We start from the raw sequence: 22,675 nt of genomic DNA, 5'->3' as shown, positions 1-22,675 counted from the left end.
AGATTAAAAAAGAAAAAAGATGAATATAAGCTTTATGTAATCATACAAACATCAAAAGCGACTGGCCCACGCTGTAATGGCCATTTTCATTCTTCAAATTACTTATGTTCTATTTTCGTAGCAGAAGAATGCTAAACTAATTTATCTACAAATCATCGTCGTTTTCATTTTGTTATTCTATATACATAAACTCAGACGTTCCCATGGTTGACGACTTGTTCGGGTTCCGTTATAGGAAAGGGGCCCATCTTCTTAGATCTCTTATACTCTCCAACAAAGTAAGAGGTGAAACCCCAGGGGCATAGGGCTAAGGACATGCCTTTCTCTCCTGTAAATTTCTCCTTGAAGGCTATAACGGCCGCTACCTGAGTAAACGGTAGTAGGACAGCACTTACAATGCCAGCGAAGAGCGATGAGCTGCAATAGACAACGCCTAGAGTTCCTATGGACAAGAACTGCCATACTATAGCACTTGAGACCAGCACCACATAATACTTCTCCTCCCCAAGTCCATACTCCCTTCCCTCTCTTGAAATAGCCTGCATTTTCACCATGTTTCCATGTTATCTAGTTAATTAACAAGCCATAACGAGAAAGCTATAGAACTCTGGAAATTTCAAGTTTGATTGTAGATTGAGATAATTAACCATTGATCCTGTCCCTTTATTTAAAGTAACTGTATAATTCGATCTTTGAAATGGTTAAAAGAAGTCATTCTCAAAGGATGTCACTATCAACGGTCGATTATCTAAATATATGATAGATATACAGCACAATATCTTAATAGTTTGATCAAGGTGTTAAATGGTGGTGATTTGAACATTGTATGTGCCCCGCTTCTTTGCATCAATCCAAACAAGCGAAATAGTGGAGGCCCGTGTGGACGGAGCCGAATCATGATGATCGATCAGATGACTCCAACTGTTCAATTGTCGGTCATGAAATGGATGGTTCAAAAAGAAAATGGTAAGATGGTTCAGACGAAATTGTTGAAATCAGATGATTATGGCCAATGTGGTACGTTTGATTTTTGCCCATACGCTGGAACCCAAGATTGACAGTTGGGATTCATGTCAATGGCTTGAATTATGATACGTGTGCCATCAGACGTGAGAACAGGACACCGCATTGTCATCAGGGTGCAAGCTGCAGGCATATGGTCATCAGTACTGTTGATCTGATGGACCACCATGTGGATGGGCTATAGGCCAAAACCCTCAACGATCAAACACATCTGACCATCCAATTGCTCTGAATTTTAAGGGTGAAACGTGGACCATTGATATAACTATCCCCTTGACTGGTGACTTGTCAGATAACTGCGGATAGCCACTATCCTTCATTTTTGGCACATGACATATCCACATGGCGGCCTACTGATGCAGCGGATCCGATCACCACAGATTTTATGCAACGGCCGTTCCAAAATTCCTCATGACATAAGAGGCCCGCTTGAGTGGCAGCTAAACAAGACATGTTTATTTGGAGAGAAATGGAACGTTCTTCAATAAGCCAACTCACATATCGTAACCCCACGAGACTAAAAAGGGAAAAGTATAAAAGAAAAAAAAAAAATTCAAGGATAAAAGGAGATCTCCTTTTACGGCATGTCCCTTGTGACCAAACTTTACGGACTACCAAGATGTATTTATTTGATTCCTGCCGTGCATCCGTTTTGATAGCTTATTTTATGACATGAATAAAAAATGAATTAGATTTAAAGATTAAGTGGACCACACCATAAAAAAATTAAAAAATAAAAAATAAAAAAAATAAAAAATAGTGGAGACAATGAAGCCCTGAAACCTACCTCTATCCTACTATGATATTTATTTGTCATCTAACTTGTTCACAGGGCTCGACAGACCTTTATAAAGGGAAAACACAAATATCAAACTTATCCAAAATTTCCATCTCCTGGAAGAAGATTCTAATGATAGGTATTCAATCCTTATCTTGTACTATGGTATGGTCTACTTGAGTTTTGGATCTGTTTTAATTTTCAACTCAAGATATTTTTGGTCACATGTCCCGAAATGAGCTGAAAACACAAATAAACAACACAAATGAAACACATACATCATGGTAACTTTTTGAGTTTTGTCACCAGGCAATTAGTGAAAAAGGAATTGTGAAATCCATGTATTTCAAATTTCCTTATTTGTTTGCTGGGAGGATTTCCACGACTGTAGTGAATCGCCGACTGTCTCTTAAATAAGGCCGTGAATGGGTCTCGTCAGGGATTTTGTGTATGGTTCAACCCAAGGACACAATATTGTCCACTTTGCCCACAGAGCTCATGGATTTGTTCTTGGAATTACTCCCAAAACGCGTTGTATCCTTAAGGAAGGAATTCTGACTTACAGCCACCATAACATAGGACAACGCTTCTAATGTGGAAACAAAGTTTCACCTTCACTGTGTGCATAGTAGCCTACCAACCACCTTTTAGGGGTTCGCCCACATGCGCGCCTGCTCACATGTGACTACAGTGACAGGGCGTCACAATATCCCCCACTGAGGGTAGAGCCATCCTCGGCTCTGATACCACTTGCAAGGCCCGACCCAAGGACACAATATTGTCCACTTTGCCCATAGGGCTCATGGCTTTATTCTCGTGGTTGCCCCAAAAACGCGTTGTATCCTTAAGGAAGGAATCCCAACTTATAGCTACTACAACTTAGGACAACGCTTCCGATGTGAGATAAAGTTTCACCTTCACTATGTGCATGGTAGCCTGCCAGCACAGAAGCCTTCCAGCCACAAAGTAGCTTGCCAACCACCTTTTAGGGGTCCGCCCACATGCGCGCCTGCCCACGTGTGTCTGCCCACATGTGACCACAATGACGGGGCGTCACATTTTGAACTATTTTAGGCTGGCCGTCAGCCTGACACTATTCAAAATTCTGATTTTCAAGCCCGAGCCCAGTCCAATGACGCCCTTTCTTTTAAAGTGGAAACTAATTATGTTATGCCATTCTCTTCGGAATTGAGGGGCTCTGCGGGGTTCACCCAACTGTATGTATTTTATCCACGCTGTCCATCCATTTTGACATATTATTTTAGGGATGAGGATAATATTGATTTAGATTCAAGACTCAAATGGACCTCACCACAAGAAACAGTGGGTATTGAGTTCCCTTGAAAACTTGATTACCACATAAGTTTTGGATCAAGCTGGTATTCACGTTTTGTATTCATCCAGGTCTATATATATAAGCCTATGAACAGGTTGGATGGAAAATAAGCATCAAGATAGCCCTACGAAGGTTTCAACAGTAAATGTCGTTATACGGTAGCTTCCTGTGGTGTCATCCATTTGAGCCTTGGATATGCCAACTTTTTGGTTTCATGCTATAAAATAATCTTTCAAAATGGATAGATGGTGTGGATGAAACACATACATCACGATGGGCCCCACAGAGCACCTGCCTGGATCAAATCCGTCCATGCTGGGCAGGACACAATCAGCGCCCCCTTAAGGTGCACTCGCCTCACACGTTTAAGCAAGTAACACTCGTTTGGAACTGAAGCCGCTACATCTACATGCCATGTGTCACAAAAGTCACACTTAAAAGGCTGTAAGTTGAGTACATGCTAAGATGATGATAAATGAAGGGTCCAGAGAGAACGCTACAAAATTCTTCATTCAATGGATTAATCAGTTCTCACTTTCCAAACAAAGCAGCAGCTAGTCGTGTAAGCATGGATTTACATTTACACCAAGGAAACTGATTTTTACACCCACCTCTTTTATACATGTGCCCTCTTTCTTCCTTTCCTATTTTTCCCTTCATGATTCCTTGGCAAATGTAGAAAATGATAAAGGATGGGTGCATGTATGAAAACATGGGGGGTGCAAATCTCATCAGGTGGACCAAACTTATATTTTATTATTTATCAATGGTTAAATATTATTTTCCATGGCGTAGTCCACTTGATGACCAGATGGAGATGATTTTTAAAGAGTGTTATTCTCGTAATGGGGATAACCTATTGGAAGGGTTGGATGTCATGCTCACATGTAGGTCGTAATTTATTGGCTGTGTGGAGCATTAATTACAATCCAAACAGTTGGATTTTAGACCTCTTTATAAAAATGGAGTTAGGAATTGGTTGTTTAATTATAGACAGTGACAAGTTAATAAAACAATGTTTTTTTTTTTTTCTTAGAAGAAGAGAGCAGAAACTATATTTAAAAAAAAAAACAAAACTGATATTTACACCTCTATTTTTGAAACGGACACCCTTTCTTTCTGATTTTGTAAACAGTAGTACACTTTTATACAACTCACTACCAAAAGTAGAAAAGGGCGTATTAAAAAAAAAAAAAAAAAAAAAAGGGATATAATATCAACAATGGTTGTATTAAAACAGAAAATGGAAAATGTTTAAAAGTTGAGGTTTAGTAATCTATCCAGCACTACATGTGGCAGCATGGCAGATAATTGCAATATCCAAGCCGTTCATCAGGCATCTTATACAAAAACCTAACTGGCCGACTGAATAAGTGGGCCACTGACACTCTGTTTGAAATGCGTGGACGGGGTAGAAAACTCGTGTGAATCTTTTCCAACTATTTACATATGGAGAACCCTTCAATAAAATAGAAGAAATTACCTGAAAATCGTTGTTTATCACCATACCGACGATGCAAAATACAGTTGCTGAAACTGAAAACACCACCTGAAATTGCATCACCACCGTGTATGTGACTTCCTGGCCCGCTTTCACGTAACAAAACTCAATGCTAGGCAAGATGAGTCCCAACAGCGCCGCCCCGCCCAATGTGAAGAAAAAGCCCAGGAAGTAGTGGGCGTTGGTGACTCCCGGAGGTCGGTCGCTGCTCGTGTGGAGAGCGAGCACGATCGCACTGAGAGTCATCAGCGCTACAGAGTTTATAGAATAGTATGTGAATTTCTGCTTAACGATGAGGAATGCGAAGATGGCTGTGAACGCGAGCTGCGTTGAGAAGAGGAGAGATGATGTTGAGACGGGAATATAATCTAGACCGACCGAGTACATGTAGTTGTCGAAGCCTAGGAAGAGGCCTAAGAAGGCACCAGCCATGAAGAGCTTGGGCTTGATGATGAATGGCTTGGATTTCCCCAGCCTGAGGTTTTTCCAGTAGAGGACCAGTAGAGGGAGGAACATGATAGGGAAGCCGATCGTCTGCAGGCAGCTCGATAGCCATTTCCGGTTCCCACCATGCAGGAAATATAGCCGTTGCAGCACTGGGCCGCCGATCATGCCAATGCCCATGAACGTGATGCATATCAGCAGTAGGCCCCACTTGACGCCCCTTCTGCCCGTGGGAGAAGGCTGATCACCGCCGCTCGATCTCTCATTTACGGTGCCTTCGATGGTCTCAACGTTCATTGAAGACATGATTGGTAGCTCTTCCTTTTGGGTCCTTTTCCCAATGGATCAAACACTAAATGGATTTTATTATAGCATCTCATATGTCATCATGTTGGGCCCACTGGCATTTTCTTTACGTGTTTTTGTTTAAAAACGTGGGCTTCTTTCTTCCGTGATAAAAAAAATTGATACTCTGGCAAAGCGTGGTCGACAATACACAGGTGCTACAAAATTAATTAGATGCTGCATACGTACGTATGCATACGTTGAGGTGTGGAGCCGCATCTGGACGGCCGCTCGATTAGTCGAGTGCCTTACTTGATCAGTCGAGTGGCCCACTCGACTAGTCGTGGACTGGCTCGACTCAAAGTCTATCAAGCAAAACTATTTTTTGGTCCGAGGTGTTCGACCGGTCGAGGCCTCTGCTCCACTAGTCGAGGATCCGCTTGACCGGTCGAGTAGTCTGCTCGACTAGTCGAGGTTACACAAATTCGTTTCCGGATCTTACACGGATTGCGGATTTTTGAGTCGGTTTTCACAGATGTGCGAAAGAGGAGTTGCCTAAAATATAAATAGGGGTTCTTAGGGCTTTTCTAGGCATTATGAGAGTTATTCCAAGGTGTGGGCAAAGAGTTTTCTCTATACTTCCAAGGGCGATGTTAGTATATTGTCTTATAATCTTCGTTTTTCTTCGTAGTGGAAGTTTGCTTCCGTGGTTTTTTACCCTTACTGGGGTTTTTCCATGCATATCTTGTCTTATGGTTTATTTGGAATGCTTTGATTCTTTTTCTAGTTTATATTTCTTCCTGTTTATTATTTGTGAGTGAGACTGGAGATTGGATCTCTGCTCACTGTGTTGTTGACGTACTGCGCAACAACTGGTATTAAAGCTATTGGTTTAGTTCTATTGAAAGCGATGACAAAAGAAAGGAAGACTAGAATTAAGAAGTTTGATGGTTCAAACTTTTCCTTCTAGAAGATGCAGATGAAGGATTATCTGTATCAGAAGGACTTCTATATTCCTCTAGGAGGAAAAGAGAAGAAACTAAAAAATATGACAGATGATGAATGGTTTTTATTAGATCGGAAGGCTTTAGGAATGATCCGACTCTCTTTGTCTAAGAGCGTCGCCTTCAATATATCCAAGATGAAAACCACAAAAGAATTAATGGAAGCCCTAGCTACGATGTATGAAAAACCCTCAGCGTCCAATAAAGTTCATCTCATGAAACAGCTATTCAACATAAAGATGTCGGATGGTGGGAGCGTGATCAAACATTTAAATGAGTTCAATACAGTCACGAGCCAGTTGGAATTCGTTGGCATTGTTTTTAAGGATGAGATCAGGGCGTTATTGATCTTATCCAGTTTGCTAGACAGTTGAGATGGTTTAGTGATTGCTGTGAGCAATTCTTCAGGGTTGACAAAGCTGAAATTTGATGATGTAGCCAATCTAATTCTCAGCAAAGAATCTATAAGAAAGGCATCAGGAGTTTCAGGGAATGCTCTAAACGTTGAAGGAAGAGGAAGATCGCCGAATAAAGGAGGCAATAAACACGGACGTTCTAAGTCGAGGAAGAAGTTTAAGGGACTGAAAGACAAAAACGAGTGTAGGCATTGCGGGAAGAAGGAGCGCATGAAACGTGATTGTAGCGCGCTTAAGAAACAAGAAGGAAGCTCTCAAGGGGGGAAGGATTCAGTGAATCTATCTGAAGAGAGTGACACAGAGGTGTTGATCTTGTCTCTTGATGCTAGGAATGAGTCCTGGGTTATAGATTTGGGTGCTTCATTTCATACTATTTCATGTAAGGAAGTTCTGCGTGACTATGTGTCAGGTGACTTTGAACGAGTCTGCCTGGGTGATGATGAGCCATACAGTATTGTTGGAAAGGGAGGCGTTCATGTAAATCAGAAAGATGGAACGACTTTGAAATTGAAGGATGTCAGACATATACCGAGTTTAAGACGAAACTTGATCTCAGTGGGATAGCTGGCTGATACCGGTTATGTTACGACATTCACCAGTGATTCTTGGAAGATCACAAAGGTGCCTTGGTGATATCTCGAGGCAAAAAAGAAGGTACCTTATACGTGACTTTAGGATCGTATAGTTAACTCGCAGTCGCATCAACTAGAGTGAATGGACAGTTATGGCATCAGAGGTTGAGACATATGAGTGAGAAAGGGATGAAAGTGCTATTGTCAAAAGGGAAGTTACCAGGGCTGAAGTCTATTGACTTGGAATTCTACGAAGACTGCGTGTATGGCAAGCAGAAGAGGGTAAGTTTCAAGAAGATAGGACGTGCTCCAAAGACGTATCTGTTGGAACTTGTACACACTGATGTGTGGGGATCGACATAGGTATTATCTCTTGGTAACTCATGTTATTTTGTTTCTTTTATTGATGATACTAGTAGAAAACTGTGGGTTTATTTCTTAAAGCATAAATCTAATGTATTTGATGTATTTAAGAAATAGAAAGTAATGGTAAAAAATAAGACTGGTAAAACAGTAAAATGTCTCAGATCTGATAATAGGGTAGAGCACTGTAATAAGAGATTTGAGGAGTATTGTGCAGCAAATGGAATCAAACATCAGAAAATGATTCCAGGGACATCGCAGCAGAATGGTGTTGCTGAGCGCATTAACAGGACCATCCTTGAGCGCGCTAGGAGCATGAGATTACATGTAGGGTTGCCTAAGACCTTTTGGGTAAGTGCTGTGAATACTGCCGCATATCTCATCAATAAAAGTCCCTCAGCACCATTGGATGGTGGGCTACCAGAAGAAACGTGGACTGGGAAAGAAGTGAACCTTGCACATCTCAGAGTGTTCGGTTGCACTTCATATGTTCACATTGATGCAAAGCACAGAAACAAACTGTATGCAAAGTCCAGGAGGTGCACATTTATAGGCTACGAGCAGCATGATTTTGGCTACAGGTTTTGGTATACAGAAAATAGGAAAATCATCAGAAGCAAAGATGTAGTCTTCAATAAAAAAGTGATGCATAAAAATAGTGTGTAGGAAAATAAGGCCGAGGAGAAAGAATTCGTAGAGTTGGAAGAGTTACCGGACACGGGTGTTACAGTGCCACAGGATGATCATGCATAGGAGCATTATGAGGTAGAGCCACAGACACCGGTTATGAGGAGGTTTACTCGGGAGAGGAGACCCACGATCCGAAACTCACCCTCCTTACATTATTTACTATTGACAGATAATGGTGAACCAGAGTGTTTTGAATAGGTGTTACAGTCAGATACACAGGTTAAGTGGGAGCAGGCCATTAATGATGAGATGGATTCTCTTGAGTCTAATTGTACATGGGAGCTAGTCATTCTACCTAAGGGTAAGAAAGCTCTTCATAACAAGTGGGTTTACAGACTGGAGGAGCACGATGGTTCGAAACGGTATAAGGCTAGACTGGTTGTGAAAGGGTTTCAACAAAAGACATGTATCAATTTCACTGAAATATTTTCACTTACGATGAAAATGTCTACGATTCGCATGGTCTTGAGTATAGTGGCTACAGAGGACTTACATCTAGAGCAACTAGATGTTAAGACAGTCTTTTTTCATGGGGACCTTACAGAAGATATATATATGCATCAGCCGACAGGATACGTGGCACCAGGAAAGGAAAACAAGGTATGTAGACTGGAGAAGAGTCTATATGACCTAAAGCAAGCTTCGAGGCAGTGGTATAAGAAGTTCGACAATTTCATGTCGGGAAACGGTTTTAGGAGATGTCATGCATACTACTGTTGCTATTTGAAGAAGTTTGATACGTCGTACATCATCCTTATTTTGTACGTTGATAATATGCTTGTGGCCGATTCAAGTATGAAGGATATCTCGGATCTTAAAAAACAACTGTCTAGAGAATTTTTCATAAAGGATTTAGGAGCTGCAAAACAAATCCTAAGCATGAGGATAAAGCATGGCAGAGAAAATAAGAAACTGGTTTTGTCACAGGCAGAGTATATAGCCAAGGTACTTGATCGATTCAATATGGGAGATGTTAAGCTGGTTAGCACTCCATTAGCCAACCACTTCAAGCTTTTTAAGGAGTAAGGTGCAAAGACACGGGAAGAACGGGACTATATGGCTAAAGTCCCATACGCGTCAGCTATTGGGAGTCTCATGTATGTTATGGTGAGCACGAGGCCAGACATTGCTCAAGCAGTAGGAGTTGTTAGTAGGTTCATGAACAACACCAGGAAGGAACATTGGGAAGCTGTAGATCTTCAGATACCTAGTAGGTACTGTGGATATAGGGTTGTGCTATGGTGGATCGAAAATTAAACTACAAGGCTACGTAAATTCAGATTTGGCAGGAGATATCGATAGCAGAAGAAGCACTACAGGTTATGTCTTTATTCTGGGTAGTGCTGCAGTCGGTTGAGTCTCCCAGTTATAGAAGATAGTATCTATCAGTACGACGGAAGCAGAATATGTTGTGGCTACAGAAGCGTGTAAGGAGATGATGTGGATGCAAGGTTTCATATAAGAGTTAGGTAAGAAGCAAGCAGATTGCAAGCTATATAGTGATAGTCAGAGTACAATATACTTGACTAAGAAGTCAGCCTTTTATTTAAGGACCAGGCATATTACCATTAGATATCACTTCATATGTTCGTTACTAGAAGATGGATCGATTGCTCTGAAGAAGATTCATACAAGTGAGAATCCTGCGAATATGCTGACCAAGGCGGTCACACGGGAGAAGCTGAAGCTCTGTTCAGCTTTGATTGGTCTTTAGGCTTGAAGACGGAGAGGTGGTGCACTCCGAATGAAGAAGACAAAGGTTTATGGTGATGTGTCTCCAAGTGAGAGATTGTTGAGGTGTGGAGCCACATCTGGACGGCCGCTCGACCAGTCAAGTGCCCTATTTGACCAGTCGTGGACTGGCTCGACTCAAAGTCCAACGAGCAAAACTATTTTTTAGTCCGAGTTGTTCGACCGGTCGAGGCCCCTACTCGACCAGTCGAGGGTCCACTCAACCGGTCGAGCAGCCTGCTCGAGCAGTTGAGGTTACGCAGATTTGTTTCCGGATCTTGCATGGACTGCGAATTTTTGAGTCGATTTTCGCAGAGGTGTGAAAGGGAAGTTGCCTAAACTATAAATAGGAGTTCTTAGGGCCTTTCTAGGCATTAGTATGAGAGTTATTCCAGGGTGTGGGTAAAGGGTTTTCTCTATACTTCAAAAGGAGAAGTTAATATATTGCTTTGTAATCTTCATTTTTCTTCGTAGTGGAAGTTTGCATCTGTGGTTTTTTACCCTTGTAGGAGTTTTTCCACGTATATTTTGTCTTGTAGTTTGTTTAGAATACTTTGATTCTTTTTCTAGTTTATATTTCTTCATATTTATCGTTTGTGGGTGAGACCGGAGATTGAATCTCAGCTAATTGCATTGTTGGCATACTCCGCAACAGCGTACTATTCAATTCAAATTGTCTAAATTATGGGTTCCAATTTAGATGTATTATGAACTAAAAATTAAGATTATTTGATTATCTGACTGATGGATTGGTGGACATTTATTGAATGGTTAAAAATGAAAATTATTAAATAGTCTTATTTCAACAAATAGGTATCCATGAATTTCTAAGATTCATTTAACTAATACAATTATAGGATCGTTAACTCAACAACTACTAGTTACACAACTGGTCAGTTTAATTTGACTTAATGTATATTGGAGAGAATTTATGAGTGCATGCCTATCAAGCATCATACCACGGAGTATTAATTCACTCTTCGTTTTTTACATTTCTTTAATGAATATGGATCGTATGATTGCAACCAACAGAAGAAAAAAAATAAAAAAAAAAACATGCTTGGTGCATTGTGATTGGGCCACATCATCACATATTACATTTAATGCAGCAATGTTGACAACGTCCATTATGATGTGGACCAATCACAATATAGGAAAACAGGAAAAACCTGTTTATGGCAAGCAGAGGATCTAAATTCTTCTTTAACACCTCCCATTTTTAGAAGTGGATTGTATGGGACCCTCCCTGGTCTGCATCGTCTGCCATAGAAGCATATCCAAAGCTAAAATGGAGCACACCATAGAAAACAGTGGGATAATTATATCTACCATTGAAACTTTCCCAAGGCCCACAATGATGTTTATTTGCTATCTAACTTATTGATGAGGTCATGTAAAATTGGATGGAGGGAAAACAAAAGTATAAACTTGATCCAAAATCCATGTTTATGGAGAAGGTTTCAATGGTGCTGGGCATTATCCCCACTTTATTTTCGTATTGTGTTCCACCTAACCTATCATACGCTACAATTTTCAGTTCATGCCCATATATGAGCTGGTAAACTTTATGTATAAAACACATACATCACGGTGGGGTTCGCAGTGACAGTGTCTCTGTGTAATCTGGTTCCTCCCATTCCATAGTTCAAATCAAAGTCCCATATTGTGTGGTGATCCGAACATCACACAGTGGGATTTGATTTGGTCACGTGATAGTGACACTTGGCTCAATTAAATTCCTCCATAGCACAACACCATGGAGCTATGTGGCACTGGTGTCACCATACAATCTGCATCCCGAAAGATTAATGGCGATTTTATTTAAGTATTTGAACTGAGAATCTAGATCTTATGTTTGTAACAAATAAGCAATTCCTGTTTATTGCAATGTGACTGGACTACACCATAGACCGCAATAAATGAAGCAATGCTGACATTGTTGTTGATGAAGGACCAATCAAAATGCAGGAAAACAGAAAATCTCAGTTTGTGACAAGTAGAGGATCCCGATTCTTGAACTGAGCACATGCAATGTTCATACAACATTACATGTGAACTTCCACATACCCTTTCCTTTCCAGTGAATGAGTTACTTGTGCAGAACATCTAAGCTGTGCAATATGTGGGATGCACAATGAAAATCACATAGGTTAGAAAAACAGTCCATTCAGCAGTTAGAGAAGCTTCTTTAGCCAACCAACCCTGCTATGCCTGGTTGCCTACGCCAGATTTGCAAGATTCCATCAGATCGATGGTTAAAAGTTCTTTTTATTTTCATTTTTACTATAAATAATATATTTTATTTTGATCATAATTTTTGGTCCTTTGAGTTGTAGTACCCAACATGAAAAGGTCATCGAAAGGTTAGGAGAATAACATGATTAGTCTAAATTTGACAATTAACTATTTTTGGCCGAAAACCATGAAGTCTAGTAGGAATGGTGACAGTCTATGAATAGTAAGTTTGTAGTAGTACGTCACGTATTTTTAGGGTGCTTGAGTCTAGAACTCTGTCCTTAGGTTTGATCTAATTATTTAAATGGTTGTAATATCATTTTTATTATCAATCAATTTATTTTCTAATTTCTTAGAAATTATTTCTATTTTATCCTCTGTGGATTCGATGAAACTCCGTGAGGAGTTAAGAGAGCTCCGACCTTATGATGAATGCAGTACCTGATAACTGCAGTGTGCAAAGCTACTGGCCGCAATGCATATTGCTTAGAGTGTGGCCCACTTGTATGGTGCCCCAATTGACAGGTGCCCTCATTGAACAGACATGTGCCAGAATGTGGCTTGTGCCAGTCTTCACATGGATCGTTGCATGAGCAAACCTCTGTAACATTCTCTACTAAGCGATACCTAAGGATCATCCATTGATCAAATGGCCTCAGTTTCAGGGAGAAAGAAATTAAGTACTGGCGAAAAAATTAAAAAAATAAATAAATTCCCACACTTCTACCGCGTTATATTCTAAAACAAGTAAACAAACACCAATGTACAAGCCACCAATTTCATCAACCATTCCCTATTTCAATTTCAAGATTAAAAAAGAAAAAGAAAAAAGATGAATATAAGCTTTATGTAAACATACAAACATAAAAAGCGAGTGGCCCCACGCTGTAATGGCCTAGTGTTACATTTTCATTCTTCAAATCACATATGTTCTATTTTCGTAGCAGAAGAATGCTAAACTAATATATCTACAAATCCTCGTGGTTCTCATTTTCTTATTCTTTATACATAAAGTTAGACGTCGCCATGGTTGACGGCTGGTTCGGGTTCTGTTATTGGAAAGGGGGCCATCTTCTTGGATCTCTTATACTCTCCAACAAAGTAAGAGGTGAAACCCCAGAGGCATAGGGCTAAGGACATGCCTTTCTCTCCTGTAAACTTCTCCTTGAAGGCTATAACCGCTGCGACCTGAGTAAACGGTAGTAGGACGGCACCTACAATGCCAGCGAAGAGCGATGAGCTGCAGTAGACAACGCCTAGGGTTCCTAAGGACAAGAACTGCCATACTATAGCACTTGAGACCAGCACCACATAATACTTCACCTGCCCAAGTCCGTACTCCCTTCCTTCTCTTGAAATAGCCTGCATTTTCACCATATTTCCATGTTATCTACTTAAATAACAAGCTGTGATGAGAAAGCTAGAAGTCTGGGAAATTTCACGTTTGATTGTAGATTGAGATAATTAACCATTGATCCTGTCCCTTTATTTAAGGTAACTGTATAATTCGATCTTTGAAATGGTTAAAAGAAGTCATTCTCAAGGGATGTCACGATCAACGGATTAGATAAAACACTAACATCAACAGAGCCCTGCTCGGACGGATTACTGTCCAGGCGGGGGTAGGACGCAATCCGCGTCCCATCATGGTAACTTTTCGAGTTTTGTCACCAGGCAATCAGTGGAAAGGAAATGTGAAATCCATGTATTTCAAATCTCCTTATTTGTTTTCTCTGAGGGTTTTCACGACTGCAGTGGATTGCCGGCATGGGTTTCGGCCGGATTTTGAACTATTTCGGAAGGCTGGCCTTTGCACTAATCAAAATTCTGATTATCAGGCCCGAGCCCTGTCCAGTGACGCCCCTGCCTTTAAAGCGGAAACTGATTACGTCCTGCCATTTTCTCCACGGAATTGAGGGGCTCTGTGAGGTCACCCTGCTGTATGTATTTTATCCGCGCCGTCTATCCATTTTGGCAGATTATTTGAGGGCATAAGTCTAATACTGAGTCAGATTCAAGACTCAAATGGACCTCACCACAAGAAACGGTGGGGATTGAGTCCCCTTGAAAACTTGTTTACCACATAAGTTTTGGCTCAAGCTGATATTCACGTTTTGGATTCATCAAGATCTATGTAAGCTTATGAACAGGTTGGATGGAAAATAAACATCATGATGACCCTAGGAAGGTTTCATCAGTGAACGTCGTTAATACTACAAATTCCTGTGGTGTGGTCCATTTGAGCGTGGATATGCCTCCCTTTTTTATTGTATACTATAAAATAATCTGTCAAAATGGATGGACGGTGTGGATGAAACACCGATGACCTCCACAGAGCACCTGCATGGATAAATCCGTCCATGCTGGGGCAGGCCGCAATCCGCTCCCCCTTAAGGTGCACTCGCTTCACACGTTTAAGCAAGCAACACGTGATTGGAACTAGAGTCACTACGTCAACATGCCGTGTGTCACAAAAGTCACACTTAAAAGACCGTAAGTTGAGTACATGCCTAGATGATGATAAATGAACGGTCCAGAGAAAACGCTACAAAATTCTTCAGACAATGGATTAATCAGTTCTCATTTTCCAAACAAAGCAGTAGTTAGTAGTGTAAACATGGATTTACATTTACACCCAGGAAACTGATTTTTACACCCACCTCTTTTATACATGTGCCCCCTCTTTCTTCCTTTCCTATTTTTCCCTTCATGATTCCTTTGGCAAATGTTGGAAACGAGAAAGGATGGGTGCATGTATGAATAAATGGAGGTGTAAATCTCATCATGTGGACCAAACTTATATTTTATTACTTATCAATGGCTAAATATTAATTTAGATGGCGTAGTCCACATGATGACCGGATGGGGCTGATTTTTAAATAGTTATTCTCGCGATGTGGATAACCTATTGGAAAGGTTGGATGTCATGCTCACATGGTAGGTTGTAATTTATTGGCTGTGTGGAGCATTAATTACAATCCAAACAGTTGGATTTTAGATCTATTTATAAAAATGGAGTTAGGAATTGGTTGTTTAATTATAACCAATGACGAGTTGATAAAACAATGCTTTTTACAGAAGAAGAGTGCAGAAACTATAAGAAAACCGATATTTACACCTCTCTTTTTGAAACAGACACCCTTTCTTTCTGATTTCGTAAAGAGTAGTACACTTTTATACAACTCAGTACCAAAAGTAGAAAAGGGCGTATTTATCAAAAAAACGGGGATATAATATCAACAATGGTTGTATTAAAACTGAAAATGGAAAATGTTTAAAAGTTAAGGTTTAGTAATCTATGCACCACAACATGTGGCAGCATGGCAGATAAGTGCAATATCCAAGCCGTTCATCAGGCATCTTATACAAAAACCTGACTGTGCAGAAAACTCGTATGAAATGCGTGGACGGTGTAGAAAACTCGTATGAATCTTTTCCAGCTATTTACATATGCGTGGACGGTGTAGAAATGCGTGGACGGTGTAGAAACTCGTATGAATCTTTTCCAGATATTTACATATGCGTGGCGGTGTAGAAAACTCTGTTTGAAATGCGTGGACGGTGTAGAAAATTCGTATGAATCTTTTCCAGCTATTTACATATGGAGAACCCCTTAATAAAATAGAAGAAATTACCTGAAAATCGTTGTTTATCACCATACCGACGATGCAAAATACAGTTGCTGAAACTGAAAACACCACCTGAAATTGCATCACCACCGTGTATGTGACGGCCTGGCCTCCTTTCATGTACGAAAGCTCAATGCTAGGCAAGATGAATCCCAACAGCGCGGCCCCACCCAAGGTGAAGAAAAAGCCCAGGAAGTAGTGGGCGTTGGTGACTCCCGGAGGTCGGTCGCTGCTTGTGTGGAGAGCGAGCACGATCGCACCGAGAGTCATCAGCACTACAGAGTTTATAGAATAGTATGTGAATTTCTGCTTAACGATGAGGAATGCGAAGATGGCTGTGAACGCGAGCTGCGTTGAGAAGAGGAGAGATGATGTTGAGACGGGAATATAATCTAGACCGACCGAGTACATGTAGTTGTCGAAGCCTAGGAAGAGGCCTAAGAAGGCACTGGCCATGAAGAGTTTGGGCTTGATGATGAATGGCTTGGATTTCCCCAGCCTGAGGTTTTTCGAGTAGAGGACCAGTAGAGGGAGGAGAATGATAGGGAAGCCGATCGTCTGTAGGCAGCTCGATAGCCATTTCCGGTTCCCACCATGCAGGTAGTATAGCCGTTGCAGCAGTGGGCCGCCGATCATGCCAATGCTCACGAACGTGATGCATATCAGCAGTAGGCCCCACTTGACGCTTCTTCTGCCTGTGGGAGAGGGCTGATCACCGCCGTTCGATCTCTCATTTACGGTGCCTTCGATGGTCTCAACGTCCATTGAAGACATGGTTGGTAGCTCTTCCTTTTTGGGTCCTTTCACTATGGATCAAACACCAAATGGATGATATTATAGCTTCTCATTTGTCATCATGTGGGCCCACTGGTATTTTCTTTACATATTTTGTTTCACAAACGTGTGCTCTTTCTTCCTCGACAAAAACTTTGATACTCTGGCAGAGCGTAGTGGATGCTACACAGGCGCTACAAAATTAATTAGACGCTGCATACGTGGCATATTATTCAATTCAAACTGTCTAAATTATGCGTTCCAATTTAGATGTATTATGAACTAAAACTTAAAATTATTTAATTATCTACTCATGAATTGGTGGACATTTATTTGATGGTTAAAAATGAAATTATCAAATAGTCCTATTTCAACAAATAGGTATAAGATTCGCTTAACTAATACGGTTATAGGAGCGTGACTCAACAACAGCTGGTTACACAATTGGTCATTTAAATTTGACTTAATGTATATTGGAGAGTATTTATGAGTGCATGCATATCAAGCATCATGCCACGGAGTATTAAATGGCTCTCCATTTTTCACATTTCTTTAGCACCTCCCATTTTCAGAAGTGGATTGCGTGGGGACCCTCCGTGGTCTGCTATCTTCAACGATGGCAGGATTCTGTGTGTGCCACCATGATTTATGTGTTTTGTCCACACCGTTCATCTATTTTTTCAATTTATTTGAGGGCATGAATACAAAATTGAAGTATATCCAAAGCGTAAATGGCCGGACCACACCATAAGAAACGGCGGGGATAATAATATCTACCGTTGAAACCTTCCCAAGGCCCACAGTGATGTTTATTTATTTACTATCTAACTTATTGACGAGGTTATATAAATTTGGATGGGGGGCAACAAAATTATAAACTTACCCAAAATTCATGTTCCTCAAGAAGGTTTCAATGGTTCACGACATTATCCCCACTTTATTTTTGTATTGTGTTATCATAGGCTACAATTTTCAGTTCATGCCCTGACATGAGCCTGGCAAAATGTATGTATAAAACACATACATCATGGTGGGATTTGTGGTGACTGTGTCTCTATGCAATTTGGTTCCTCCTATTCCATAGTTCTAATAAGGGGCCCACATTGTGTGGTGATCTAAACATATCATGGAGTGGGATTTAATTTGGTCATTGATATCAGCCCTTGGCCCAATCAAATTAATCCCTAGCCCAACACCATGGAGCTGTGTGGCACTAGTGTCAACATGCAATCTAAATCTCAACGTATAAATAAATAATAATTTTATTTAAGTATTTGAACTGATAATCTAGATCTTATGCTAGTCATAAATACAAAATATATGTTTTTAACAATCTGATTAGACCACATGCTGCATTTAATGCTGCATTTAATGCTGCAGTGCTGACAACGTCATCAATGACGTAGACCAATCGCTCTGCTGCAGTGCTGACAACGTCAACAATGACGTAGACCAATCGCTCTGCATCCGATTTGTAAAGCCGAGCATCCAGATTCTTTAACTTCCACATGCCCTTTCATTTCCTGAAAGGAGACAATTGCGCAGAACATCCAAGCTGTGCAATAGGTGGGACGCACAATAAAAATCACATGAGGTGGAAAACGGTCCTTTCATCAGTTGTATTACTCTGTCCGAATCAATGGACAGCCAATGCCAAAACTCATTGTTGTTAGAAAGGCACACCATTGAGTATGTTGATGCAGAAATATGGACGTCCTCCTTAGACCACTTGAGACTAACACAATAAGACCAAGATGAAGACCCTTGCTGTAAGAGGGAATTTTCCGATGCCAAAGTCAGATATGCAGGTTAGGTTTAGTAGAACATAGGGTTTTTGGGTTATAGACTTGTGTGTACCTTTCACGATTAGGGATGCTCTCTATATATTTGAAAGAAGGTGGTGGCGTAGAGAGGGCGATCTCTCTATATTTAGCAAGTGCGTATTGTAGAGGGATTTAGATCCCTGGCGTATCGCACTGATTTTTTGAGATATTCAGCGGAGATCTCGGACAGACCCTGTCATATTGCAATCGTCTCCCTAGATCCTCAGCTAGGATTTTGGATGAGTTTGGTAAGATTTGGACAGTCGGTCTCAGGTCGGAACTAGTAGAAGCGCGTAGTTGGAGGCCAAGGTGGAATCATTCTGAGGAGGGGTTTGGCCGACCTGGGTTCTTTTATTAAGCTGTTGCCGAGTTCCTTTTGGCGTCAGGTAGATTAGCGATCAACCAAGCTACCTTTGGAGTGTCAAAAGACCGAAGTTGATCTCCTTTCTTGCTCGAATTGGAGTTGAGGTTGAACTCTTTACCGTATCAATTGTTGATTGATCTCGCAGTGTGTACAAATGTCCAACTTGACATTATCTTATTGGTTTATCCATTTTTACCCATAAAGCAGATTAATCCAATGTTCACCACATATATTTTTATCATGGGACCCACTTTTAGCATGGATTAGATGTTCTACACGACTGACATGTCAGCGAGAAAGAAGTCGTTGCACGTGAAAGTTCACACACTACATGGTATCTGAACATTTTCATTTCGAATTTTTACAATACATATGACTAGATTTCGCAGCTCATTAACATTGAGGTCTATTTTTAATATGTCTACGTTCAGATGTAATTGACAATTTTAAATCAAGATCCGTTGGGGAGGAAAAATACAAGTGGGATAATATGGACGAAAGTCGATATTTCAATGATACAAGACTTAATACTCTGGCAGAGCTTAATGGCTCATACTCGTGTTAGAAATTGATGTTTGGATACATCGAAAAATATGAAAAATAAATGTAAGAAAAATTATTTCACTAGGCTGAATCACGTATAAAATATACTGTCCTTAAAGCGTGATTCACCCACTTATCAATTGCTGATGGGTTATAAGTGAATTGCTTCCAGGATAAGACAAGCCAGTACTGAATCATCGTGCAGCAACCACGATGGATTTACTATGGAACGTTGTAATGCAATTGATCTATTCTAGCAGGATCATACAAAGGGAAATGTTCACAGTATTTACTAAGGAGATTTGGATGATTTTGATGGGAGAGATGGTGTGTTGAGATGATGAAATCGGACCGGAATAGTCCAATTTATATAGGCATCAGGTATAGCACCGTTGCTGTGTAAAATTCAATGGTCCAAAACGTTTGAAAAATGTTTCTGGCCATTAACAATTAATCCAGATTTTTCTGGTTATCAGATCAGAAGATCTGACCGTTGGATCATCCTGGCACGTCCGTTTTCGGATCATTGTGGCTTTCAAGGTGGCTATCTGTTTTTAAAAATGGCTAGACGTTTCGGATTTAAGATCTGACCGTTCTCAGTCACCTATAAAACGCAGACTCATTTCAGATTTTCAGATCCACCGCCCTAAGGCTCTGACCAGACCTATCGCATCGCGATCGCACCAATTCGCATAAGGTCGTAAGAGAGCGACCACTCTGCGACACGATGTGCACATGCGAAGTGAAAAGTGTGTCATCTAGCGCCATTACAGCCATACTGCCTCACTCCCACGCCCTCGACCACGCCCGTGCCCGTGCTCGAGCCCCAACCCACCCGCACGTGCGTGCGTGTGTTCCAGCACTACACACTGAAATGCGCATCCGAGTATCACCTCCTCCAAAAACTCCAAGTAAGAATACTCTTCACAGATTCTCATATAAACCACAAAACTTTTCTTTACATTTCCTATGTGGGACAAAGCACACACATCGCACTTTTACATTCAAAATTTCAAAAAGTGTTTTGGTGAAAATTCCTGAAATTTTAAAAATTCAAATTTCTTTTTTCAAAAAATTACTGATTTTCAACAATCCCCCACTGATTTTTTTTAAACAATGAAAACTCTGCCAGAATAATAACAGTTATTATGCATAAAGAAAGATATCTTGCAATTTGAATCTTTTCTTAGTGTAAGTATTTTAAAGTTATTTCGAAATTTTTGGTTGCCGTATCATTGAACCAGTTATTTCTATATGATATAACCGAAAATACCACACATATAATAACTCCTCCGTTACATGTTTCTTCATAATCTCGCTTAGTACTTTTAATGGCCATGTGCTTATCCTGTTTAACTCTCATGAGAAGCGGCACTACTTCTACGTTCACATAGGTGAAATCCTTCCAGTGTTTCCGTTAAAACACTTATCCTGTTTGACTGGACTTCATTAAGAGTTTAATACTCATCCCTCTTTTATAACGGCCAGCACTATTATCCTAGATGAGGTTATTTAATTTTATTCAGTACTGAAACTTTTCACTTATCAGTGAATCGTTGTTACTCATTAAACCCAATCTTTAGAGATTTTCTAATTTTGGGTTGAGTTTCATTCACTGGTGAAATTTTGAATAAAGAGTTTCAACCATATCCCTCTAAATATTGTCTTTACTACCTCTCTTGTCAGAGGTTTAGTAAAAGGATTAGTCAAGTTATTACTCGACTTTACATATGAGATCGCAATGATTCCATCTTGAATCAATTGCCTTATATAGTCATGTCTCAAACTCATGTGTTTGGACTTCCCATTATAGGTACCGCTATAAGCTATCGCTAGAGTGGCTTCACTATCACAATGAAGTGAAACAGCCGGTATAGGCTTCGCATAGAATGTGATTTTTAATAGAAAATCTCTTAACCACTCAGCCTCTTTGCCTGTAGTAGCCAAAGCTATAAACTCAGATTCCATAGTTGAGTGCGTTATGTAAGTTTGTTTCTTAGATCCCCAAGATACAACAACACCTCCTAAGGTGAATATCTACCCTGTAGTGGACTTGTTGTCCCCTGCACTCGATATCCAACTTGCATCGATATATCCTTCCAATACTACTGAAAATTCTGAGTAAAATAGCCCTGGTTCTTTGGTTTCTTTAAGATAATCTAGAACTCTACTTATTGCTTTCCAGTGTTCAACACTTGAATTACTCGTAAACCTACTTAGTTTACTCACAGGGTATGTTATATCCGGTCTTGCACATTGCATTGCATACATAAAACTACCTATAACACTAGCATACTCTAGTGGTGCAACTGCTCTTCCACTGTTTTCTTTTAACTTGAAACTTAGATCAAGCGGGGTTTTTGCCTCTTTGATTTTCAAGTGATTAAACTTGTTTAGTATTTTTTCGATAAAATGAGACTGACATAATGTAAAACCCCCATTATATTTTTTAACTTTGATTCCTAATATAGTAACCACTTGTCCAAGATCCTTCATTTTGAAAATTGAAGAGAGAAACTTCTTGGTTTCAGTTGCACCTTCCATTTTATTACTGATTATTAACATATCATTTACATATAAGTATATGATTATAACATAATCATTACACACTTTGAATATATGCATTTATCAACAATATTATGTTCAAAACTGTAAGACAAAACTTTAGAATCAAATTTATCATGTCACTATTTGGGTGCTTGCTTTAATCCATACAAAGACTTAACAAGTCTACACATTTTTCTTTTATTTCGTGGTAGAACAAACCCTTCTGGTTGCTCTATGTATACCTCTTCATCGAGATCACCATTAAGGAATGTTGTCTTCACGTCTATTTGATGGATATGAAGATGATGTATGGACTAGAGCGAATAAGATCCTAATCGATGTTATTCTAGCTACTGATGAATAAGTGTCAAAATAATCGATTCCTTCTTTCTGTCGAAAATCCTTAGCAACTAACCTTGCCTTGAAGGTTTGAATTGTACCATCTGTATGATATTTTTTTCTTAAATACTCACTTACAACCTATTGGTTTAGAACCTAGAGGTAGATCTACCAATTCTCATGTTTGGTTAGATATTATGGAATTCATTTCATCATTAATGACCTCTTTCTAAAAAGCAGAGTTTCTTGAAGTCATAACTTCACTAAAGGTTTTAAGT

The 22,675-nt window shown here is 40.0% G+C and overlaps 2 protein-coding genes across 2 annotated transcripts; both read right to left on the bottom strand.

The window, feature by feature from the left end:
* Positions 1-187: 187 nt before the first annotated feature.
* Positions 188-5,396, bottom strand: LOC131244354 (purine permease 1-like). Its single transcript, XM_058243976.1, has 2 exons — positions 4,621-5,396; positions 188-539 (listed from the first exon to the last, which is right to left on the bottom strand). The coding sequence occupies exons 1-2, from the start codon at positions 5,386-5,388 to the stop codon at positions 192-194; spliced, it is 1,116 nt and encodes a 371-aa protein (XP_058099959.1). The 5' UTR covers positions 5,389-5,396; the 3' UTR covers positions 188-191.
* A 7,794-nt stretch (positions 5,397-13,190) lies between these two features.
* Positions 13,191-16,828, bottom strand: LOC131242389 (purine permease 1-like). The gene is made up of 2 exons (XM_058240982.1): positions 16,014-16,828; positions 13,191-13,740 (listed from the first exon to the last, which is right to left on the bottom strand). Exons 1-2 carry the CDS (start codon positions 16,779-16,781, stop codon positions 13,393-13,395), a joined length of 1,116 nt encoding a protein of 371 aa, XP_058096965.1. The 5' UTR covers positions 16,782-16,828; the 3' UTR covers positions 13,191-13,392.
* Between the last annotated feature and the right edge of the window lie 5,847 nt (positions 16,829-22,675).

The sequence above is a fragment of the Magnolia sinica genome, chromosome 4 (genome assembly GCF_029962835.1).
Source record: "Magnolia sinica isolate HGM2019 chromosome 4, MsV1, whole genome shotgun sequence".
NCBI classification, from domain to species: Eukaryota; Viridiplantae; Streptophyta; class Magnoliopsida; order Magnoliales; family Magnoliaceae; genus Magnolia; species Magnolia sinica.
This window is presented reverse-complemented; position numbering and strand designations above follow the sequence as displayed.